At 42.4% G+C, this 17491-nt stretch overlaps 2 protein-coding genes across 2 annotated transcripts; both read left to right on the forward strand.

Moving 5' to 3' along the window:
* The first annotated feature begins 318 nt into the window (after window positions 1–318).
* Window positions 319–9954, forward strand: mthl1 (adhesion G-protein coupled receptor methuselah-like 1). Its single transcript, XM_020949329.2, has 2 exons — window positions 319–2779; window positions 7260–9954. The coding sequence occupies exon 1, from the start codon at window positions 809–811 to the stop codon at window positions 2768–2770; it is 1962 nt and encodes a 653-aa protein (XP_020804988.2). The 5' UTR covers window positions 319–808; the 3' UTR covers window positions 2771–2779; window positions 7260–9954.
* A 3907-nt stretch (window positions 9955–13861) lies between these two features.
* Window positions 13862–17145, forward strand: Ran (RAN, member RAS oncogene family). The gene is made up of 3 exons (XM_020949386.2): window positions 13862–14036; window positions 15922–16400; window positions 16472–17145. The coding sequence occupies exons 2-3, from the start codon at window positions 15966–15968 to the stop codon at window positions 16685–16687; spliced, it is 651 nt and encodes a 216-aa protein (XP_020805045.1). The 5' UTR covers window positions 13862–14036; window positions 15922–15965; the 3' UTR covers window positions 16688–17145.
* The last annotated feature ends 346 nt before the right edge of the window (window positions 17146–17491 follow it).

Below are 17491 nucleotides of genomic sequence, written 5' to 3' on the forward strand. Positions count from 1 at the left end.
TAAGCACCTATGCTCAAAATTTAACTTTCTAATTTACAAGATTTTATCTAATCTTAAATGATCAATACTGTAAATATTTCAGTAAAATCGAATCATTGGATTATTAAATAATATCAAAAATTATAAAACAAAAAATATCTGTTAATGAATTTTACTACCTACATGAGAATTCTACATGTCGACGTGTAAAATATTATCTAGACGTGTAAAATTATAAATTACAGCTTCGGAATTTAGAGTGACCAGAAACAAAATATCGAAAAATATAAAACAAAAAAATGTGATATATTGGTATTTTGATATATCTGCACCATCACTAAAAAAATTATTTTGAAAAAAAAATCCAAGCAACTAAGTCCGCCGCGGCCGTTTTTATTTTTATTTTTTAATTATACCTGACAGACACCGCACTTTGTGTTCTTCGCGCAACGAAAACAAACAAGCACTCGCGCCGCACGTATATATATCGCGAAAAATCCGAAACCAGAAACGCTGTGAACCAATTTCGCCTGTGAAGTTTGTGCTGCGGGCGACGCCACGATTTTTTTGTTTGTTTGTTTGCTGGCCAACTTACGTGATACGGGCGGAGGTGAAAACTATATTCGTTTTCCCATTCTGTTTTCCATTTTCCACTGTTTGATTGTTTACTGGCCGCAAAGAGAGCGGAAAATGACCGAAAGAGAGGAAAAGTGAAAATCTGTGTGGTGTGTCTTCGGCGACGAAGCGAGACGAGGAAGGGGAACGAGACCGAGATCGCGACAAGGCGAGAACCAGAAACCCTGAGAAGCAGCTTTGCCATCACCATAAGATGCTACTGCCACCCCTCCTGCTCCTTCCCCTCCTCCTGGCGGCTACTGTGGCCAGTGGGGAGGATGCCGCCCGCCCGCCGCCACCGCCCCGGGTGAAGCTCAACAAATGCTGCCACACGGGCGAATTCCTCAATGAGACGACGCGAGCTTGCAGCGCCGGCAGCTCGGAGCTGTGGGTACCTATGGTGTATCTGGTGCAGCAGCAGCGCTTCTTCGATCCGCCCGGCGGCAGCCCGCGCTTCATGAAGTTCCTGCCGAACAGCCGTCCCGCCTGCCCGGAGCGGCGTCAGGAGCTCTTCCGCAGCCGCAACGGCAACGTGATGCTCTTTCCTAATGGGAGCTTGTATGTTCGGGAGCGTGCCCTGTTTGTGGATCCGGCTCAGTATTGTGTGGACCTGGAGGTGGCGCTCGTCTGTCTTGGCCAGGACAACGAGCAGACTCCTGATGCTCTGGAGCAGCCTGGCGTGGGCATGGTTGCTGCTGCTGCCACTGCAGCTCTTCCCGATCTCCGGCTGCGCAAGTGTTGCGGCAAATTCGGCAGCTACGATACCCAACTGAAGAACTGCAACCTCCAGCCCGGGCTTAAGATTGACGGGCAACTCCGGCTGGCCCCACTACTGCCGCTGGGTAGCTACAGGACCACCTACGGACTGCCAGAGTGCTCGGAGCACGGCGGCGGCGTTGGCGGCTACGCCATCGCCGGCGACTGGCAAGAAGCGAAGCTGGACCGCTCCAGCGGAAGCCTTAGACTGCCACACACCAATCTCAGCGCCGGGCAGTACTGCCTGGAGCACACGCAGCGCGAGGGCGAGGTGAAAATTATCGCCTGCCAGCATCTCTTTAGCCACGAGGACGGGAGCCGGGAGTCTGGATCTCACGATTCACTGGGTGAGGACAATCTGCAGAAAGCCGTGCTAACCGGCGGCATCCTCGTGTCCATTGTCTTCCTGGCCGCCACTCTGGTGGCCGGATTCATGCTGCCGGCAGTGCATCATGCACTGCATTGGCGCTGCCAAATATGCTACGTCTTCTGCCTGCTGGTGGGCAAGGTACTGCTGGCCATCGAGGAGCTGAGCTCCGACCTTCAGACGCGTCCCATGGCCTGCCTGGTGGTGGCCATTGGCATGCAGTTCTTCTTCCTGGCCGCTTTCTTTTGGCTAAACACGATGTGCTTCAATATCTGGTGGACGTTCAGGGATTTACGGCCCACCTTGCTGGAGCGTAACCAGGAGGCGCTACGCCTCTGCCTGTACTCGCTGTACGCCTTCGGGGGACCGCTGCTCATCACCTTTGTGGCTGCCTGCGTTGACCAGATGACGGAGACAACGCTACTGCGACCGGGATTCGGGCAGCTTTACTGCTGGTTTGACAACCGGAATCTCTCCATTTTCGCCTACTTCTATGGCCCAATTGGCCTGCTTCTGTGCGCGAATATCGCCCTGTTTGTATCCACCACGCATCAGTTGACCTGTGGCCTCTGGAAACGAGATGACGCCAAGACATCCACGGAGAAGTCTGCATTGGGACGCGTATGCCTGAAGCTGGTGGTCGTCATGGGTCTCACCTGGATTGCGGAGATCCTGTCGTGGGTGGTGGGAGGACCGCATGGCGCCTGGTTCTTTACAGATCTAATCAACGCCCTGCAGGGCGTGTTCATCTTTATTGTGGTGGGCTGCCAGCCGCAGGTGTACACCGCCTGCCGAAGGATCTGCTGTCCGCGGCTGCGCCACGACATCACCAACACCACCAATGGCGTCCAGCATTCGAGCAGCTCCCAAGGACTACCCTGCTCGATGGCAGGCGGCGGCACAGAGGTCACACAAAACACCAGCATGCAGTGCACCATTGTGCCCAGCAGTCCCGGTGCGGACAGTGGCCTGGCGGAGGATTTGCCACCATCACTGCCGGAGACGGTTTCCCCTCTACCCGTCGTTCCAGCCAAAATGGAGACTGTTTGCTAAACAATGCATGTAAGTTGAATACCCGATAGCGCCGCGATAGCCATAAGCCATAAGTATGTTTGCTTGGCAAACAAAGTACGCCGAGTCTCGACCCTTCCTTCTTTGGTTTGCCTTACCAAGCGGCTTACAACATAGGGGCAGCACACTCACCTCCAGCGGTTGAGCAAGAGCATGCTTCCTCCTCCTCCCTATTCCCTTCTCTCGGTGGGACTTATCGCCTCCAGACCCGTTGGGGAATGCCAAGCATCTCCATGAGGTTTTTGTCTGTCATTTGTTTGTAATAGAAATTGTGTTAGCTTTCATTAAGTTCGGTGATCTCTTGGGCAAAGTTTACTAATAGTATTTAGTGATATGCTGGACATTAATTGGTTCCACTTAGTTTGCTGTTTATTCTTCAAGTTGAAGTTAATGCTATTACATTTGCCGGAAATGGATTTCTGTATTTATTGATGTAGATCTTATAAATATGGCTATAATCGTGTTTTAAATATTGTTTACTGGTTTTGAATTTGTTTGTTACTTACCGAATTATATAGAGCTTTGATTATTATGGATCTCTTCGCTATCCAACTTGAGAGGTGCTAATGACTTATATCTATAGATTCAACCCAAATACCAAGTCACAGGCTGGAAAACCCAACTCAAGAGAGAGTTTTATCCACCCAAGGCCAAGGGCTTGCCGGGTTTTTTGGGCCACACTTAGCTTGTTTTATATAAATGAGTTAGTGGAGGAGCGAATGAGTCGTTAAGGCCATGTGTCACAACTAGTTTAATTACCTACTTAGGACTACTTAAGTCTTAATTTTCCCCAGGAAAACATGGCCTAACTTTGAACCCGAAATTACCCCCAACTGGAAGGGATTGCGTCCAGATGGATTCAAGGATGAAGGAAGATTGTTAGTTACCTGGAAAGTTTTTCCAAAACGCCTGGCGCCTGGGTTACATTTTCTTTTTTTGCTCAGTGTGTGTCCGTGTCCGTTGTCTGTTTTATGACTCTTTTTTTTTGGGAAAATTCACATAGACCCGTTTGGTCATTTCCATTTGCATTTGGGCCTGTCCATTTTCCATGATCTGGCGATTGCTTTACAACATGCGCCACTTTTACGATTTCGCATGTAGCACTCGAGTTTCGAGTTCAACCGGACCGGGCGGGTTCCCAGGGAGGTCCAGTCCAGTTCAGTCCAGTCCGGCCGTAAAGAAAATGCGGCCACTGTGCCGTTATGTTATTGTTTTTCATCGGAAAAACTCTGACGCCGCCATAGCCGGACGGGGCAAACAGCGGCCAATTTCCTGTCGATTTCCACATGGCCATAAAGTAATCAGCGCAACCCTTGACACACACGCAAGCAGAGATAATGCTCCGGGATGGGATGCGATGGTATGGTATGGGATGGGATGGATGGTTGCCTTTGCTTGTGGCCTCCGTATCTGGCAACCGAAAGGGAAAATTGAGTTTAAATTGGACTCACCGGCGACGGCGTCGTCGTCGTCATCGTCGAGCATGTGATAAGCGCCACGGTTGGTGTGTCTGTTTCTTCGTTTTTCTTTCTGTTTTTTGTTAACATTATTTTTGTTTTTTTTTTACTGCCTCAAGTGGTTTTGACACATCGCAAATGACCCAAAGTAAAGGCAGCCTCAACATGGTAAATCCAGGTACAGTAGAGATCCGTCCCAAGGGAAAGAATATCTTGGTTATGAGAATTGGGAAAGAAAGAAAGGTGAGGAAAGTTTGTACGATAGCAAATATCCCTGAATTATATAGAGGAGTGTTTGGATGTAAAGATGTAAAGGTTCTATACCTCCAGCTTCAAGAGAGTCATGTCTTGGCTTAGCAATAGCGCTCAAAATTTAATACTTAGGAGCCTTACCTTGGAAAAACAGCTTAAAATTGAACTATAATGAACCTCTTGGAAAACCCAAGGCTTAGATCTGTAACTTTGTAGGGATTATGTGACTAGCCCAAACCAGTTTTCTATCCCAAAACCCATAGGAACTGAGTCTGATAAAGTAAAGTCTGAGTTCAGGTAAAGGAAGGTGTGTATTTTTTTGGTAATGTATCTAATAAGACTATTGGATTATAGTCTTAAATAAGTTAGTAAACATCTAGGTATTTTAATATATTATTGCAACTTTTCTAAGTTACCAAAAGTATATAGATATTAAACCCTAAAGCTGCTATCTATAGCTAGGAAGATCTTTAAGATATACCCTCTTCAGTCCTCCAAACTAACTCCTATTGCTATAGCTTAGCCCGAGGTTATATATTTGCTTGACTGTAGAATTCGTTTGTTTGTTCTTTTATGTTCTGCTTTTATTTTGCGTTCTCTGATCACCTCCTGCTGCTGGCTCATATTATTGTTGTTTCCGTCGAGGAAACCAGATGTGCGCCGGGGCCGCCAATGATGATGACTGCATGTCCCAGGTTTCGCCCAGCGAAAGAGAAAACAAAACAAACACTGGGTTTTTGGCCCATGGGCCCATTTCGGGGGATTACGCAACCGAATTATTACACAGAGTCCAACACAACAACAAAAAAAAAAAGAAATGATTTTCGGTCCCGGATTCAGTGTTACCTTAGGATGTGAGTGCCTTCAAAACTGTGGTACTCTGACAGCCTAAACCTAAACAGTCGCTGCAAAACTGTGACCTGCAATCCGTTCGTTTGTGTGTGCGTGTGGCAACTGCAGCTGCTCTGCAATTTCTTTTCTTTTGCATAATCCCAGTGCGGCGTGTCCACGTCACGCACATCTCATCACGGAGTTGCCGTGCAGGATGAGCGAGGGGAGGGAGGGGATGGAGGGAGGAAGCGCATCGTTTGTCAACCGAATTGCACAGATGCACAATGCAATGCAAGCAAACAAATTGCACTGGATATGCGTCGTCGAATTTTGTGCCGGTAAACCAGGCAGGCAGGCAGGCAAAAAGAGGGTCGGATGCCCTGTGAATGTTTAGCAAGAAGTGCAGACGGACAGATTTTATTTTAATTAATTGATTTCATACAAAAATCAATAGTTTTAAGACCAAAAATGAACTAGTTGCAATTGATTTTCCTCGCATATTCCCAATTAAACGTTTTAAAACGAGTTATAGTTTATAGCATCTGATGCGTAACGCAATTTTCATTAATTGAATCATTTAACTAGGTTTTAACTAGGGTTTCCCTTTTTTCTATATAGTGGCAAACAATTCAGCAAGTTGGTACTTAAATCGTTACCAGATGATTACTGGGCAACTAGGCACTAATGATTACTAATTGGTGATCACTGGTCCCTGATCGCCCCTGATCGAGGGGTGTTTTTGTGAATTAAATTCCACTTGAGTTAGCTCATTTATTTTTTGTTTTTTCCCTTTAATTTGCATACAGTACGGGTGTAAATGCTGATAATACTCGCTTATTGGCCGAACGTGATGAATACTTCCTCTGCAGTTTAGCCATAAAGAAAAGAAGCAGTATAAAGACGAACCCGAGAGCTGATTGCGTGATATTAAGGCCAAGTTAAGAGGGCTAAAAAAGAAAGCGAAAACTATAGTCTAGTTATCACCTTTTCCTTATCGATAGACTTGTCTTAGAAGAGCGAACTACAGACAACAGCTGCAGGCGTAATTAACTCCATCCTGTGTGGGGCTGAATTCAGCTGAAATTGGCACAAAATGTCGCTTTAAAAATGCTAAATGTAAATTTAAATGTAGTAATCGCAATCGCAAAGGCACGCACACATGCTTTGCGTTAATTGAGTTTAGCGGCAATTTTTAATTTGAACGTTCTGCAGTTTTTTTCAACTTATAATTGCACTGTGGCCCATTTACATTTTACGCAGGGCATTATTTTTTTAATTTGCGGACTCCATCGACGTTGCTTTCAGTCTCCCTTCGAGTGCGAATGAGATGGAGCGGATGAGAGGGAGATGGCAATGGGAAAAGGAGACAGTCGGCATTATTGTCCCCATGCCCACACAATGTTGGCCAAAGCAATAGGTATCATTATTGCCAGCTGGCTAATAAGGGTCCATTATACCAGTTCAATTCAATTGCCTTGGAAAATCTGAAAACCAAGAGGCAGGCATTAGGAAATTAGGAATTGAATAAACTGTGACAAATTAGCCCATATATTTCCAATGGTCTTTTAATTTATGTTTCTAATGAAAAGCAGGGTCAATATATGGATTATAGTTTTCTACGCTGCGTATCGTAACAGGCATGTACCTAATATTGTTTTTAGTCTTTTATTTGGTCAAATATTTCGATCTGTTCCTCTGGTTCTGCCCTGACTGTAGTCCATATATTTGTGCGTGGGTGGTTTCATGATTAAGCGCTGCTTTCTTGATGTGTGGTTCTTGCTGTGAGCAAATAGCTACAAAGATACTCGACCCAATTCAATCTCAGTGCTATTATTTTGCCCTGTGCTGTACCAGCATACTTGCAAATACATACTTACATATACATATCTTGTACTTATTTGTGCCCTTTACTTTTTTTTCTTTGCTTGCAGAAAACTGAGACGAGCGACAATGCGAAAGTGAGCCCGGAACCCTCCTAAATTCCCCCCCGTCCCGGAACCCGTCCAATCCACGTACCTCCCTTACTCCCGAGCGCACGAAAATAATGGCAATATGGAGGACTGGACAACAAAAGCCGCAAAAGCCGGAGTTTTTTTGAGACAAGTTGAGGGCAGCAGCGCCGCACACTTGCGCAATAGCAACAAAGGCAAGCAGCAGCAGCATTCAAGCACGCGCACTGACCAGCTAATTGTGTGCGTATGTGTGTGTGAGTAAGCGTGATTTTGAAATCGGCCAACAACCGCTGCTTTGGAACAAAAGTACTTGCGCATACTGGTATTCAGCTTCAATTTAAGCCTCGGCACAAAAGACGCGTATTTTATGCATCGCAGTAAACACAGAAAAGAAGCAGTAAAGCAGTTCATACACAAAGGCGGCGGAATAACGGTAGAGGAGAGCAAGAGCAGCAGCAGAATTAACACGTTCTAATTGGACAGTCGGTCAGAGTTGCGAAATGGCTGCCTGGCAATGGCCAAACAGGAATTCACTCACGATGGACACAAAACAAAGCAGAACTATTGTTACTACTCTTTCTCGCTCTCTTTTATCCAAAACAGCAGCAGCATAGCAGCTGCAGTTTGCATGTATTTGTGTGTGTGTGAGGCAACCACAAGGAATTTATTGTTGAGGCACTTTAGTTGTTTTTGCTGCTGTTTAGCTGCTTAGCCTGCTTAGCTTTTTGTAGCCTCCAATCTCGAATCTCAAGTGTGAGAAAAACAGCAGCAGCCATAAGCAGAACAAACAAACACATGCAAATGATGTGGATGTTTAACATTTAAATTAGTTGGAATCTGATTTCGATTTTCGATTCCCGATTCCCTCCCATTGACAACTGCTTGCTTGCATTCTATTTAGACACACACACACACAACTCTAACTCTATGTGTGTGACATTTCGATTGCCTAATCGTTTTTGTTTCTATCTTTCTCTCTTTTTTACGATCTTCTGAGTGGATTTTTGTTTTTTGAAACTATTTTAATGTGTGTGCTTGTGCTGGGGAATCTTTTTCAATTTAAACACAATTTCTTGTGTTTTTTACCGTTTGTTTTTGTAAACAATCGGAATTTATATACTGGAAGGCATAAACACACAGAAATGTGTGTATTTCTTTTATATTTCACCAGAAAGGGCGCCCGATTTAAAAAAAAAAAGTTAATTGTAAACACACGCGGAAACAATCAAATTGATCATGGAAAGTTCAACAATACTGATCGATCGATCAAGGTTAAATGTTAAAAAGCAGCCAAAAAAAAAAGGAGTGAGAAAGAGGGAGAGACAAAAATTAAGTGAAAAAGGAAAGCGCGCTTAATTCAACAGCGAATGAAGCAACAACAAAAGCACGCTTACTCACACACATGACGTGCACAGGACACCTTTACGAGTGCAAGGGCGCCAAATTCAAACTGTATTCACAAAAAACCCCACCTTTTTCCTGTACCTTTTTTCATCATAACCCCCGTCGTGTATTGAATGTTTTTTTAGTTATTGAAAACGCAGAAACTACTATGCAGTACAATTATCATTTCTCATTAATATTATTCATTCGAAACCAAGTTAGTTTTTTTTATATTTATATTTGTTTTGTAACTAAAAGTAATATTAATTTATTGAGACGTAGCACTTGATGTAAGCGAGTGCAACGCACATTGTATTATTTAGTGGAACTTCCAAAGTGGTCAGGCCAAAAGTAACTATCCCCATAAATCTATGTTTAATTGTAAATAATTAATAACGAATTAACGAAGAAATATGCTCTTATTTGTAATGCAAAAAGCAACGAATCGAATATGAAATTATATCGAATGACTGAATTCAAAGGCAGCGAATACTTTACACTTGCACATAGATCATATTTTTGATACTAAAACCATTATTGACTTTTGTACATAAGAACCAGCGTATTTGTATTTGTATTGGATAAAATATTTTATATATATACACACTTTTATACTGTAACCCAAACATCGAATGATTATATTATATATAGTGTAAGTTTTAGCTTGTAGATCGATGCTAAGTCTTTACCATATAGAGCCAAACTCTGTTGTGTTAACTAAGAACTAAAAACTGAAAACTAACAACTAAAACATGAACAAGGTCCTCTCGGCCACTTAGTCAGCCCACAGAAAGCGAATTTCAAGCGATTTTCCGTCAAGAAGCAAGAGTATTTTAACGATAATTACCATATAATGTATGGGGCATTGGCATTCATAAGGAATATATCAATAATTCGCTTTCGGAGGCGTGCGCTCCCCATTCCCCCTCGCAGTTAATTTATGGCATGGCCCAGAAGCGAGAGAGGGAACATTTTTATAGATAAACATGCGGAACAAAATTGTCTGAAATGGCAATTAAATGAAACCGAAACTGAAAACTGAACTGAAAAAGATCGGCAGAACTTGGCATGAATGTGCAGCTACAACCATACATATAGATATATATATAGAGCAATATTGAATAGATATATACATAATAACACACCCGCAATAGTATACACAAGGTCCGAATGATGATGGCAATTGTCATTGGGCAAATACAAGCAAAGCCAGCAACCACTAAACTATTTATATTTAACGAACAATAAAGCTTTTTGGCAAATACAATATCAATGAAACTAAACAAACAAAGAACGCGGAATGTCTTTTCTTTTCTCCTCGCTGCTACTCCTCCTCCATCCTGCCGAGCGATGTGGTTGGCGGTGGTGACCCACTTCATATGCGGATTCCTCCCAAGTGTGTCGCCGCCTTGCAAACCTTCTCATCGAGCCACTGGAGGAGAAGGAGGAGCCCCAGCCGCAGTCCCACAGTCTTCTATTGCCGTGGTTTGTCAACTCTTCTCCCCTTTTGTATGCAAATGAGGCAGGGGCACAGTGGGATGAACTGTGGGAACTGTAAGGTTGTTAAATGCTATTATTAATACGATGTCTTGGTAATCCAGACATTCAGTTCTTTAGTCTTATTTAAAATTACCCAAAAATGCTTTATAAAAAAATCAAAATCAATAGAATTACAGCTCCACCTGGCTCCACAGTGCGCAGGTGTGGCTTTTATTTACAGTTTGTGGTGCAATCAACCTTTGAGGCAATGTTGAGAGAGCAAAAACCGGTTAAATATTTCAAATACGCCGGCATTCAATAACACCGTCATCGCGTCTGCAAATAGCTGAGTAAATAAAAAACCAAGTGTGATGAAAAAAATTAAACAAATAAGATAAAAAAATGGACGAGTTTGCATATTGGCTATATAACTGACCCAAAATGATGGCCAAGTCCCATTAATTATTCACTGAATCACCACAAGTGACGCGCTGGGAAAATTTTAGCATGAAATTATTAAATTAAAATAAAAGCCAATGTTGGCCCTAAAAGTTATTAAATAGAGCTGCATTAAGAAATAACTGACTCATAAGGCTAATATGTTGCCGTAAGTTCATCCATTTCAAACTAAAATTCAAAAGTAACGACTTTTACCCATATTACCTATCGATAGCCGATAGTCGATGGTCGATATTTTGTATTCAAAATAGGGTTACAAAATACTCTGGATTCTCGTTATCTTGATTATCATCTAAATCAGGGAGAATTACCTATTTCGTTCTTTTTAGATTATTTTAGTATATACCACGGTGGAATGTTATGCCCCTCCCCACAAGCAAAATCGACGCTTACATTTACGAAAATCTTACGCCCTTAATGAACTCGTCCAAGCTTGCATGGTATCTCAATCGATAGGAAAAAATATTCTATAATTTCAAATTAAATGTCTATTAAATCTAACCCACAGATTTTTAGAAATTAGCGTTTTCTTTTTCCTATCTCATTCACAAACACTGGCTTCATATCGATAGGGCGCCTCCCACACCCTATCGATGAATAGCCCGCCAGAAAATATTCCTATTGACCATTTAACTAATTGTATGAAATATGCATGCCCCATGAATGGAATTGACATTCCAAGCATTTTGGTAGTTGTTTTATCAAAATCGGTTCAGTCGTTCATGAGAAAACCCCACTTTTGCATTTATTTTCATAAATGTTCCACCGAAAAATAAATATATCTGGCAGCACTGCTTGCCTAAAATTAAGTCAATTTGATTTAAACTTTATTATAAAACTTATGCAAACTAAATATAGTACCATTAACGGCATCGCAGTTCTGAACATTTTGATATATGTTTTATTCAAATCCGTTCAGCCGTTAATGAGAAATCCCGACTTTTTCATTTGGGTTGGGTACCAGGGGTGCATAGTCATGCCTCCTTAGTATATAATAGCAATTCAAATGTTAATTTCTCCAAAACGACTGAACGGATTTCGATGAAACTCCTACCAAATTGCTTAGAAAAACGATATCATTTATTGGACAGTCTATTAAATGTTATTTCGAAAATTTGCTTCTCAAATCTAGTGCTTCAATGCCCTTGCTTTGTAATATGATTTCAAGTCAAAAATTTTGCAGCGCAGTGAATAAATTATTTCCGACCCTATAAAGTATATATATTCTTGATCAGCATCAACAGCCGAGCCTATCTAGGCGTGTCCATCTGTCTGTTTCTTCAATTATAAGCAAACTAGACGATTTTGCTTGTGGGGAAGGGGCATAACATTCCGCCGTGGTATATACTAAAATTATCTAAAGAGAACGAAATAGGTAATTTTCCCTGATTTTGATGAAAATCCCACAAAATTCTTTTGAATGGCTTTTCCATTTATTGGGCAGTCAGTTTTCTTAATGTTTTATTCAACAATTTGCTATTTTTATTTAATTTAGTATTTTCCTTGACGTTGTTCCATGGTCTGGTTCAACGAGTGGTTCTCTGCTGGTTCACGTCTGGTTCTATTTTCATAGTTCGCGCCTTAGGTATCAGCCCAAATACACATCCCATTGTTATTCGTTTTCTTGAAATCTGATAGTTAAAAACAATTAAAATTTTCACCAAATATTCGTTAATCTTCCCCTAGTAAGCCTATATACCGTGCATATTTACACGCGTGCGTAAGTCGAATTTTTAAGCCAAAGCGGAATGTTGTGCCCCTCCCCCACAAGCAAAATAGACGCTACGCCCTTAAATGAGCGCGTGCAAGCTTGCACAAAACCTCAAACGAAAGGGAAAAATATTTTATAATTTCGAATTAAATTACAGGTTTAGAATCTAAACCACAGATTTTTAAAAATTAGCGTTTTCTTTTTCCGATCTCATTCTCAAACACTGGCTTCATATCGATAGGGGCGCCTCCCACACCCTATCGATGAATAGCCCGCCAGAAAATATTCCTATTGACCATTTAACTAATTGTATGAAATATGCATGCCCCATGAATGGAATTGACATTTCAAGCATTTTGGTAGTTGTTTTATCAAAATCGGTTCAGTCGTTCATGAGAAAACCCCACTTTTGCATTTATTTTCATAAATGTTCCACCGAAAAATAAATATATCTGGCAGCACTGCCTGCCTAAAATTAAGTCAATTTGATTTAAACTTTATAATAAAACGTATGCAAGCTGCAGATCGTTCCATTAACGGGATCGCAATTCTGAACATTTTGATCCACGTTTCGTCAAAATCCGTTCAGTCGTTCATAAGAAATCTCGACTTTTTCATTTATTTCCATTTATATGCCAGCGAAGAATAAATATATCCCGCAGCCCTGCTTGCTTAAAAACCAAGAAAACTTGATTTAAACTTTATGGTTAAACCTATGCAAAAGGAAGACTGTCCCATAGACGGCATCGCAATTCTGGACATTTTGATCTATGTTTCATCAAAATCCGTTCAGTCGTTAATGAGAAATCCCGACTTTTTCATTTATTGCAGTTGGCTACCAGGGGTGCATAGTCATGCCTCCTTAGTACAGAAATTATTAATTCAAATGTTAATTTCTCCAAAACGACTGAACGGATTTCGATGAAACACCTACCAAATTGCTTAGAATATTAATATCATTAATTGGGCAGACTATTAAATGTTATTTCGAAAATTTGCTTCTCAAATCTAGAGCTTCAATGTCCTTGCTTTGTAATATGATTTCAGGTGAAAAATTTTGCAACGCAGTGAATAAATTATTTCCGACGCTATAAAGTATATATATTCTTGATCAGCATCAACAGCCGAGTCTATCTAGGTATCTATAATCGTAAAGCGAAGTTATAAGCCTTACAATTTTGGATGCCCTATTTTGTATGGACCCGACCCCGAGGTTAGATTACTGTAATGCGATTTGCTCAAAAACTGACGGTTTGAAGAAATTGAAACTTGGTAGGGTAAAACTTCAATAAATCTCCTTTATTTTGACGTATAGGGTATTGCTGCACTCGTTTGATTAGCCGAGATATTCAGAAATCCGTGAAAATACATTTTTTTCACCTGCTTTTTTTAATATATCCAAATGTCAAATACTTTCAAATCCATTAAAAAACAATAGTAAATTCATTTTTTAGCATTTAGAAACTTTATTTTTTTCGAATTAGTGCCTTAATTACGAAATAAATTAAAAATTAAAGACCCACTACATGTTCCATTTTCCCACCGTTCCATTTCGACGCAAACTCATCGACGCTAACGGACATTCTTTACTAACCGTTTCTGGTCACACTTCAGGAAGATACGCAGCGCGCCCGAACCTTGGCCACACTGTGAAATAAAACTGAACTCGTTCGGGCTTCGGCAAGAGTGTGATTGTGCAAAAGAAGTTGAACGTCCAGCGAAATGTAAGTAAAGCCGCAAATTGTGAGTAGTTCATGTAAGCTACTGCGCCAGCCTTCCCGGAGGCACTGGAAAACCGCGTGCTGCCGGTGAAACCGCCGTGCGCCCGTGACACTGCCGCTCGCTCCGGCGCAATATGGACGACGGCGGCGTCGCTTGCAGGAAGTTGCAGCAGTGCAAGCTCCGGCAGCCACTTGTTCTTTTGGCCTATGCTTCGCCAGTCACCAGGTGCCGGGTACGAAATAGCTTCGCCGCATATCAAGTCCAAACGGTCAAGTCAGCCCCAGCGGTTCCCGGCGTCGAAACCGACGTGGTGCTGCCGCTGTGGCCGCCGCCAGCCGCGTGCTAGTGCTGTTTTGGGTCCGCTTGAGGAACCCTCGGCTACAGCCAGGCGAGACGCAGGCCAAGGAGGGGACTAGGCGCTGTCGCTAAACCTCCTGGCGAGCATTCCGCAACGAAGGTTTTCCCATGGCCATGCCATCGGCAGCAGCGGCACTCGCCGTCCGCATTTTGTGAGGTTAAACCTGAATCGCAAAAAAAAGCAACGAAATTTGCGTCATGTTTCTGGCGACGAACGGCGCTTCTGTCGGCAGCGACGCCGGCTTCTGTCACTGCGTGCGCGTGTATGTTTATGTTTGTGTTGGTGTGCGTGCGTGTGTTAGAATTTGATTTGTTATTTAGAATTTAAGGCGCAAACATTTTTCATTTTCCACCGGAGTGCTTTTCACGTGAATCGAGGCTGGCAATGCATTCTGTCGCAGTCGCACTCTCACGCCAGTCTGGGCATTTTGGCGCGCTTTGCAGCGTCTCGTGTCCCACACACAAAGAGTGTGTGCAACAGTGACGTCGGGTTTTGGTTTTCATTTCCACAATAAAAAAAAAACGATAAAAACTACTGTAAGATGCCGGCTACAGTGGGTTCCCGTTGCATGGGAATTATATTGAAAGGGACAAATCGGTGAAATTTGACAAATCCAATTTCGCAATGTCCGAAAATGCTCTTAGTCCTGTGACTCACAAAGCTGCCTTTGAAAAAGGAAATGTTTCAACATTTCATGAAATTCGTATCTTTTTTTTTTACAAATCTTGTAAATTGTGAAATTTGTCTTAAGAATTAATGGTTTTTCTATCAGCTCATATGTATATATCTTATGTTAGAAAAAGAACAATCAATTTGGAATTTCTAAAATGTAGGGAATTTTAAATAATGTTTATTTTATATATCAGGAGAGTAGTATAATTTTCCCTAAAATCAGCTTACAATGTTGACCAATTTAATTTAATTTATAAATCGGAAGAAACACCCATATATATTCCGTTTTTGGTGATTGCTTGATGGGTCTGAACTAGTAATTATTGTATTTTATTCATCCGTTTCTTGTGGCCCTCCTTATGTACACGGTCTGAACTCCTTTTGGCTTTGTTTTTTGCTGTTTAAAGTGCCTCCTTCCTTCCGCCTTCTCGGGCACATTTTGTTGTTGTTTTTCAACGTGAGGAATGCCAGGATTTTCGCTTACCTGCATGCCGTCTCTCTTTTAGCTTGTTTTTCTCCTTATCTCCGGCTCAGCGGGAGCGGCATCGGCAGCTGCTGCTGCAGTATCCCTGCTCTCTCTCTCTCGGTCCCTTTTCCCGTTTTGTTTTTGGCTTGGGCAAACAGCTGTTTTCGTCCTTGGCGGGCTTTGACGCATCCTTGGTGTGCGTCACAAACGTTGCCGTCGTTGAATCCTGCGTCAGTCGCCTGGCGCTCGTCAAACCAGCAGCATCGTCGTGCATTGCAGTCCTCTCCTGCGCTCCTCCGTTATCGCAATCTTCAGCACGCAACAGAAAAGACAGAGATATCTGAGAATATAAAATAGAAGCTAACTCTCCCTATTATTGCATTATCTCCAGCTCTCCGTTGTTGCGCCATCTAAGTAAAGCAGAAACAGAAGACAATGGCTCAAGAAGGACAGGATATGCCCACGTTTAAGTGTGTGCTGGTCGGTGATGGCGGTACCGGAAAGACCACATTCGTCAAACGTCACATGACCGGCGAGTTTGAGAAGAAATATGTGGCCACTCTCGGCGTGGAGGTGCATCCACTGATCTTCCACACCAATCGTGGTGCCATCCGCTTCAACGTCTGGGATACCGCTGGCCAGGAGAAGTTCGGCGGACTGCGCGACGGCTATTACATTCAGGGCCAGTGCGCTGTCATCATGTTCGATGTTACATCGCGCGTCACCTACAAGAACGTGCCCAACTGGCATCGCGATCTCGTCCGCGTCTGCGAGAACATACCGATCGTTCTCTGTGGAAACAAAGTCGACATTAAGGATCGTAAGGTGAAAGCGAAGAGCATCGTCTTCCATCGCAAGAAGAATTTGCAGGTGAGTCTCGCTAAAGTAGTGTCTTAAGTATTGCTTTTTTGAAAACTAACTCTGTTTTCTTCCGGATGTAGTATTACGATATTTCTGCCAAATCGAACTACAACTTCGAGAAACCATTCCTTTGGCTGGCGCGCAAGCTGGTGGGTGATCCCAACCTGGAGTTCGTCGCGATGCCAGCCCTGCTGCCGCCGGAGGTTAAGATGGACAAGGATTGGCAGCTGCAGATCGAGCGTGACTTGCAGGAGGCACAGGCGACCGCCCTGCCCGACGAGGATGAGGATCTATAAGCGAGCCTGTATTTATAGTTAACTTGAGAGCGATGAAGCCGACAAAACACACACAACACACGCCACACACCACACACCATACAGCAACCAACTAGATCTAGGAGTAGCAGTCTCAGCAACAAGAACAGGAAGAGTAGTGACAGCCACAGGAGATTGTAATTAAACTTGGTCGCTTAACTGCAAATATGTTCAAACTTCACTCCGTTTATATCAAGTATATATAATATATCAGTTGATATTTTTATATGTTCGAAAACACACATACTTTAAAATCTTCAGTGTCGGTTGTAAATGAATATTGCTCCTAATTTTTTTTTGTTTGTTTCCATGCGTTCCGCCACCTACTGAACAATTTCCCCCAAACGGTAGAAAAAGAAAACAAAAAACGAAACTGAACACACACAACACACTAACCCGAAAACCAACAAGTAAAATAAAAAGAAATGAAACACTTGAAATTTCTTTTGTTTTAGAAAACATTTTCAAACCAATATTTTTAACAAAAACTATAGTAGAGAGAGACCACAAAAAACACTAACTCAGCACAGGAAAGAGTAGATGATGAAGATGAAGGCGATGAAGAAGAAGAATGTGCAAGTATGTAAAAAAGAGAGAGATGGATATAGCAGTCTGTGTACGCATGAAAGCAAGCGAGAGAGTGAAGTGCGAGTTTTTGTAAACGGAGGCTAGGTTCATTTGAAAACGAATAATTTCGGTAACATTTAGATTTCAAAGTTAAATTCAATCGACTTATCTTTATTCAGAATGTATAAAATGATTTTTTAGTATACCTTCAGATTATTA

The sequence above is a fragment of the Drosophila serrata genome, unplaced genomic scaffold (assembly GCF_035046125.1).
Source record: "Drosophila serrata isolate PLE 108 unplaced genomic scaffold, ASM3504612v1 contig_276, whole genome shotgun sequence".
Lineage (NCBI taxonomy): Eukaryota > Metazoa > Arthropoda > Insecta > Diptera > Drosophilidae > Drosophila > Drosophila serrata.

Coding starts and splice junctions, on each gene's coding strand:
- mthl1 (XM_020949329.2), top strand. CDS start 809: ATGCTACTGCCACCCCTCCTGCTCCTTCCCCTCCTCCTGGCGGCTACT.
- Ran (XM_020949386.2), top strand. CDS start 15,966: ATGGCTCAAGAAGGACAGGATATGCCCACGTTTAAGTGTGTGCTGGTC. Junction 16,401..16,471: donor ATCGCAAGAAGAATTTGCAG/GTGAGTCTCGCT, acceptor TTCCGGATGTAG/TATTACGATATTTCTGCCAA.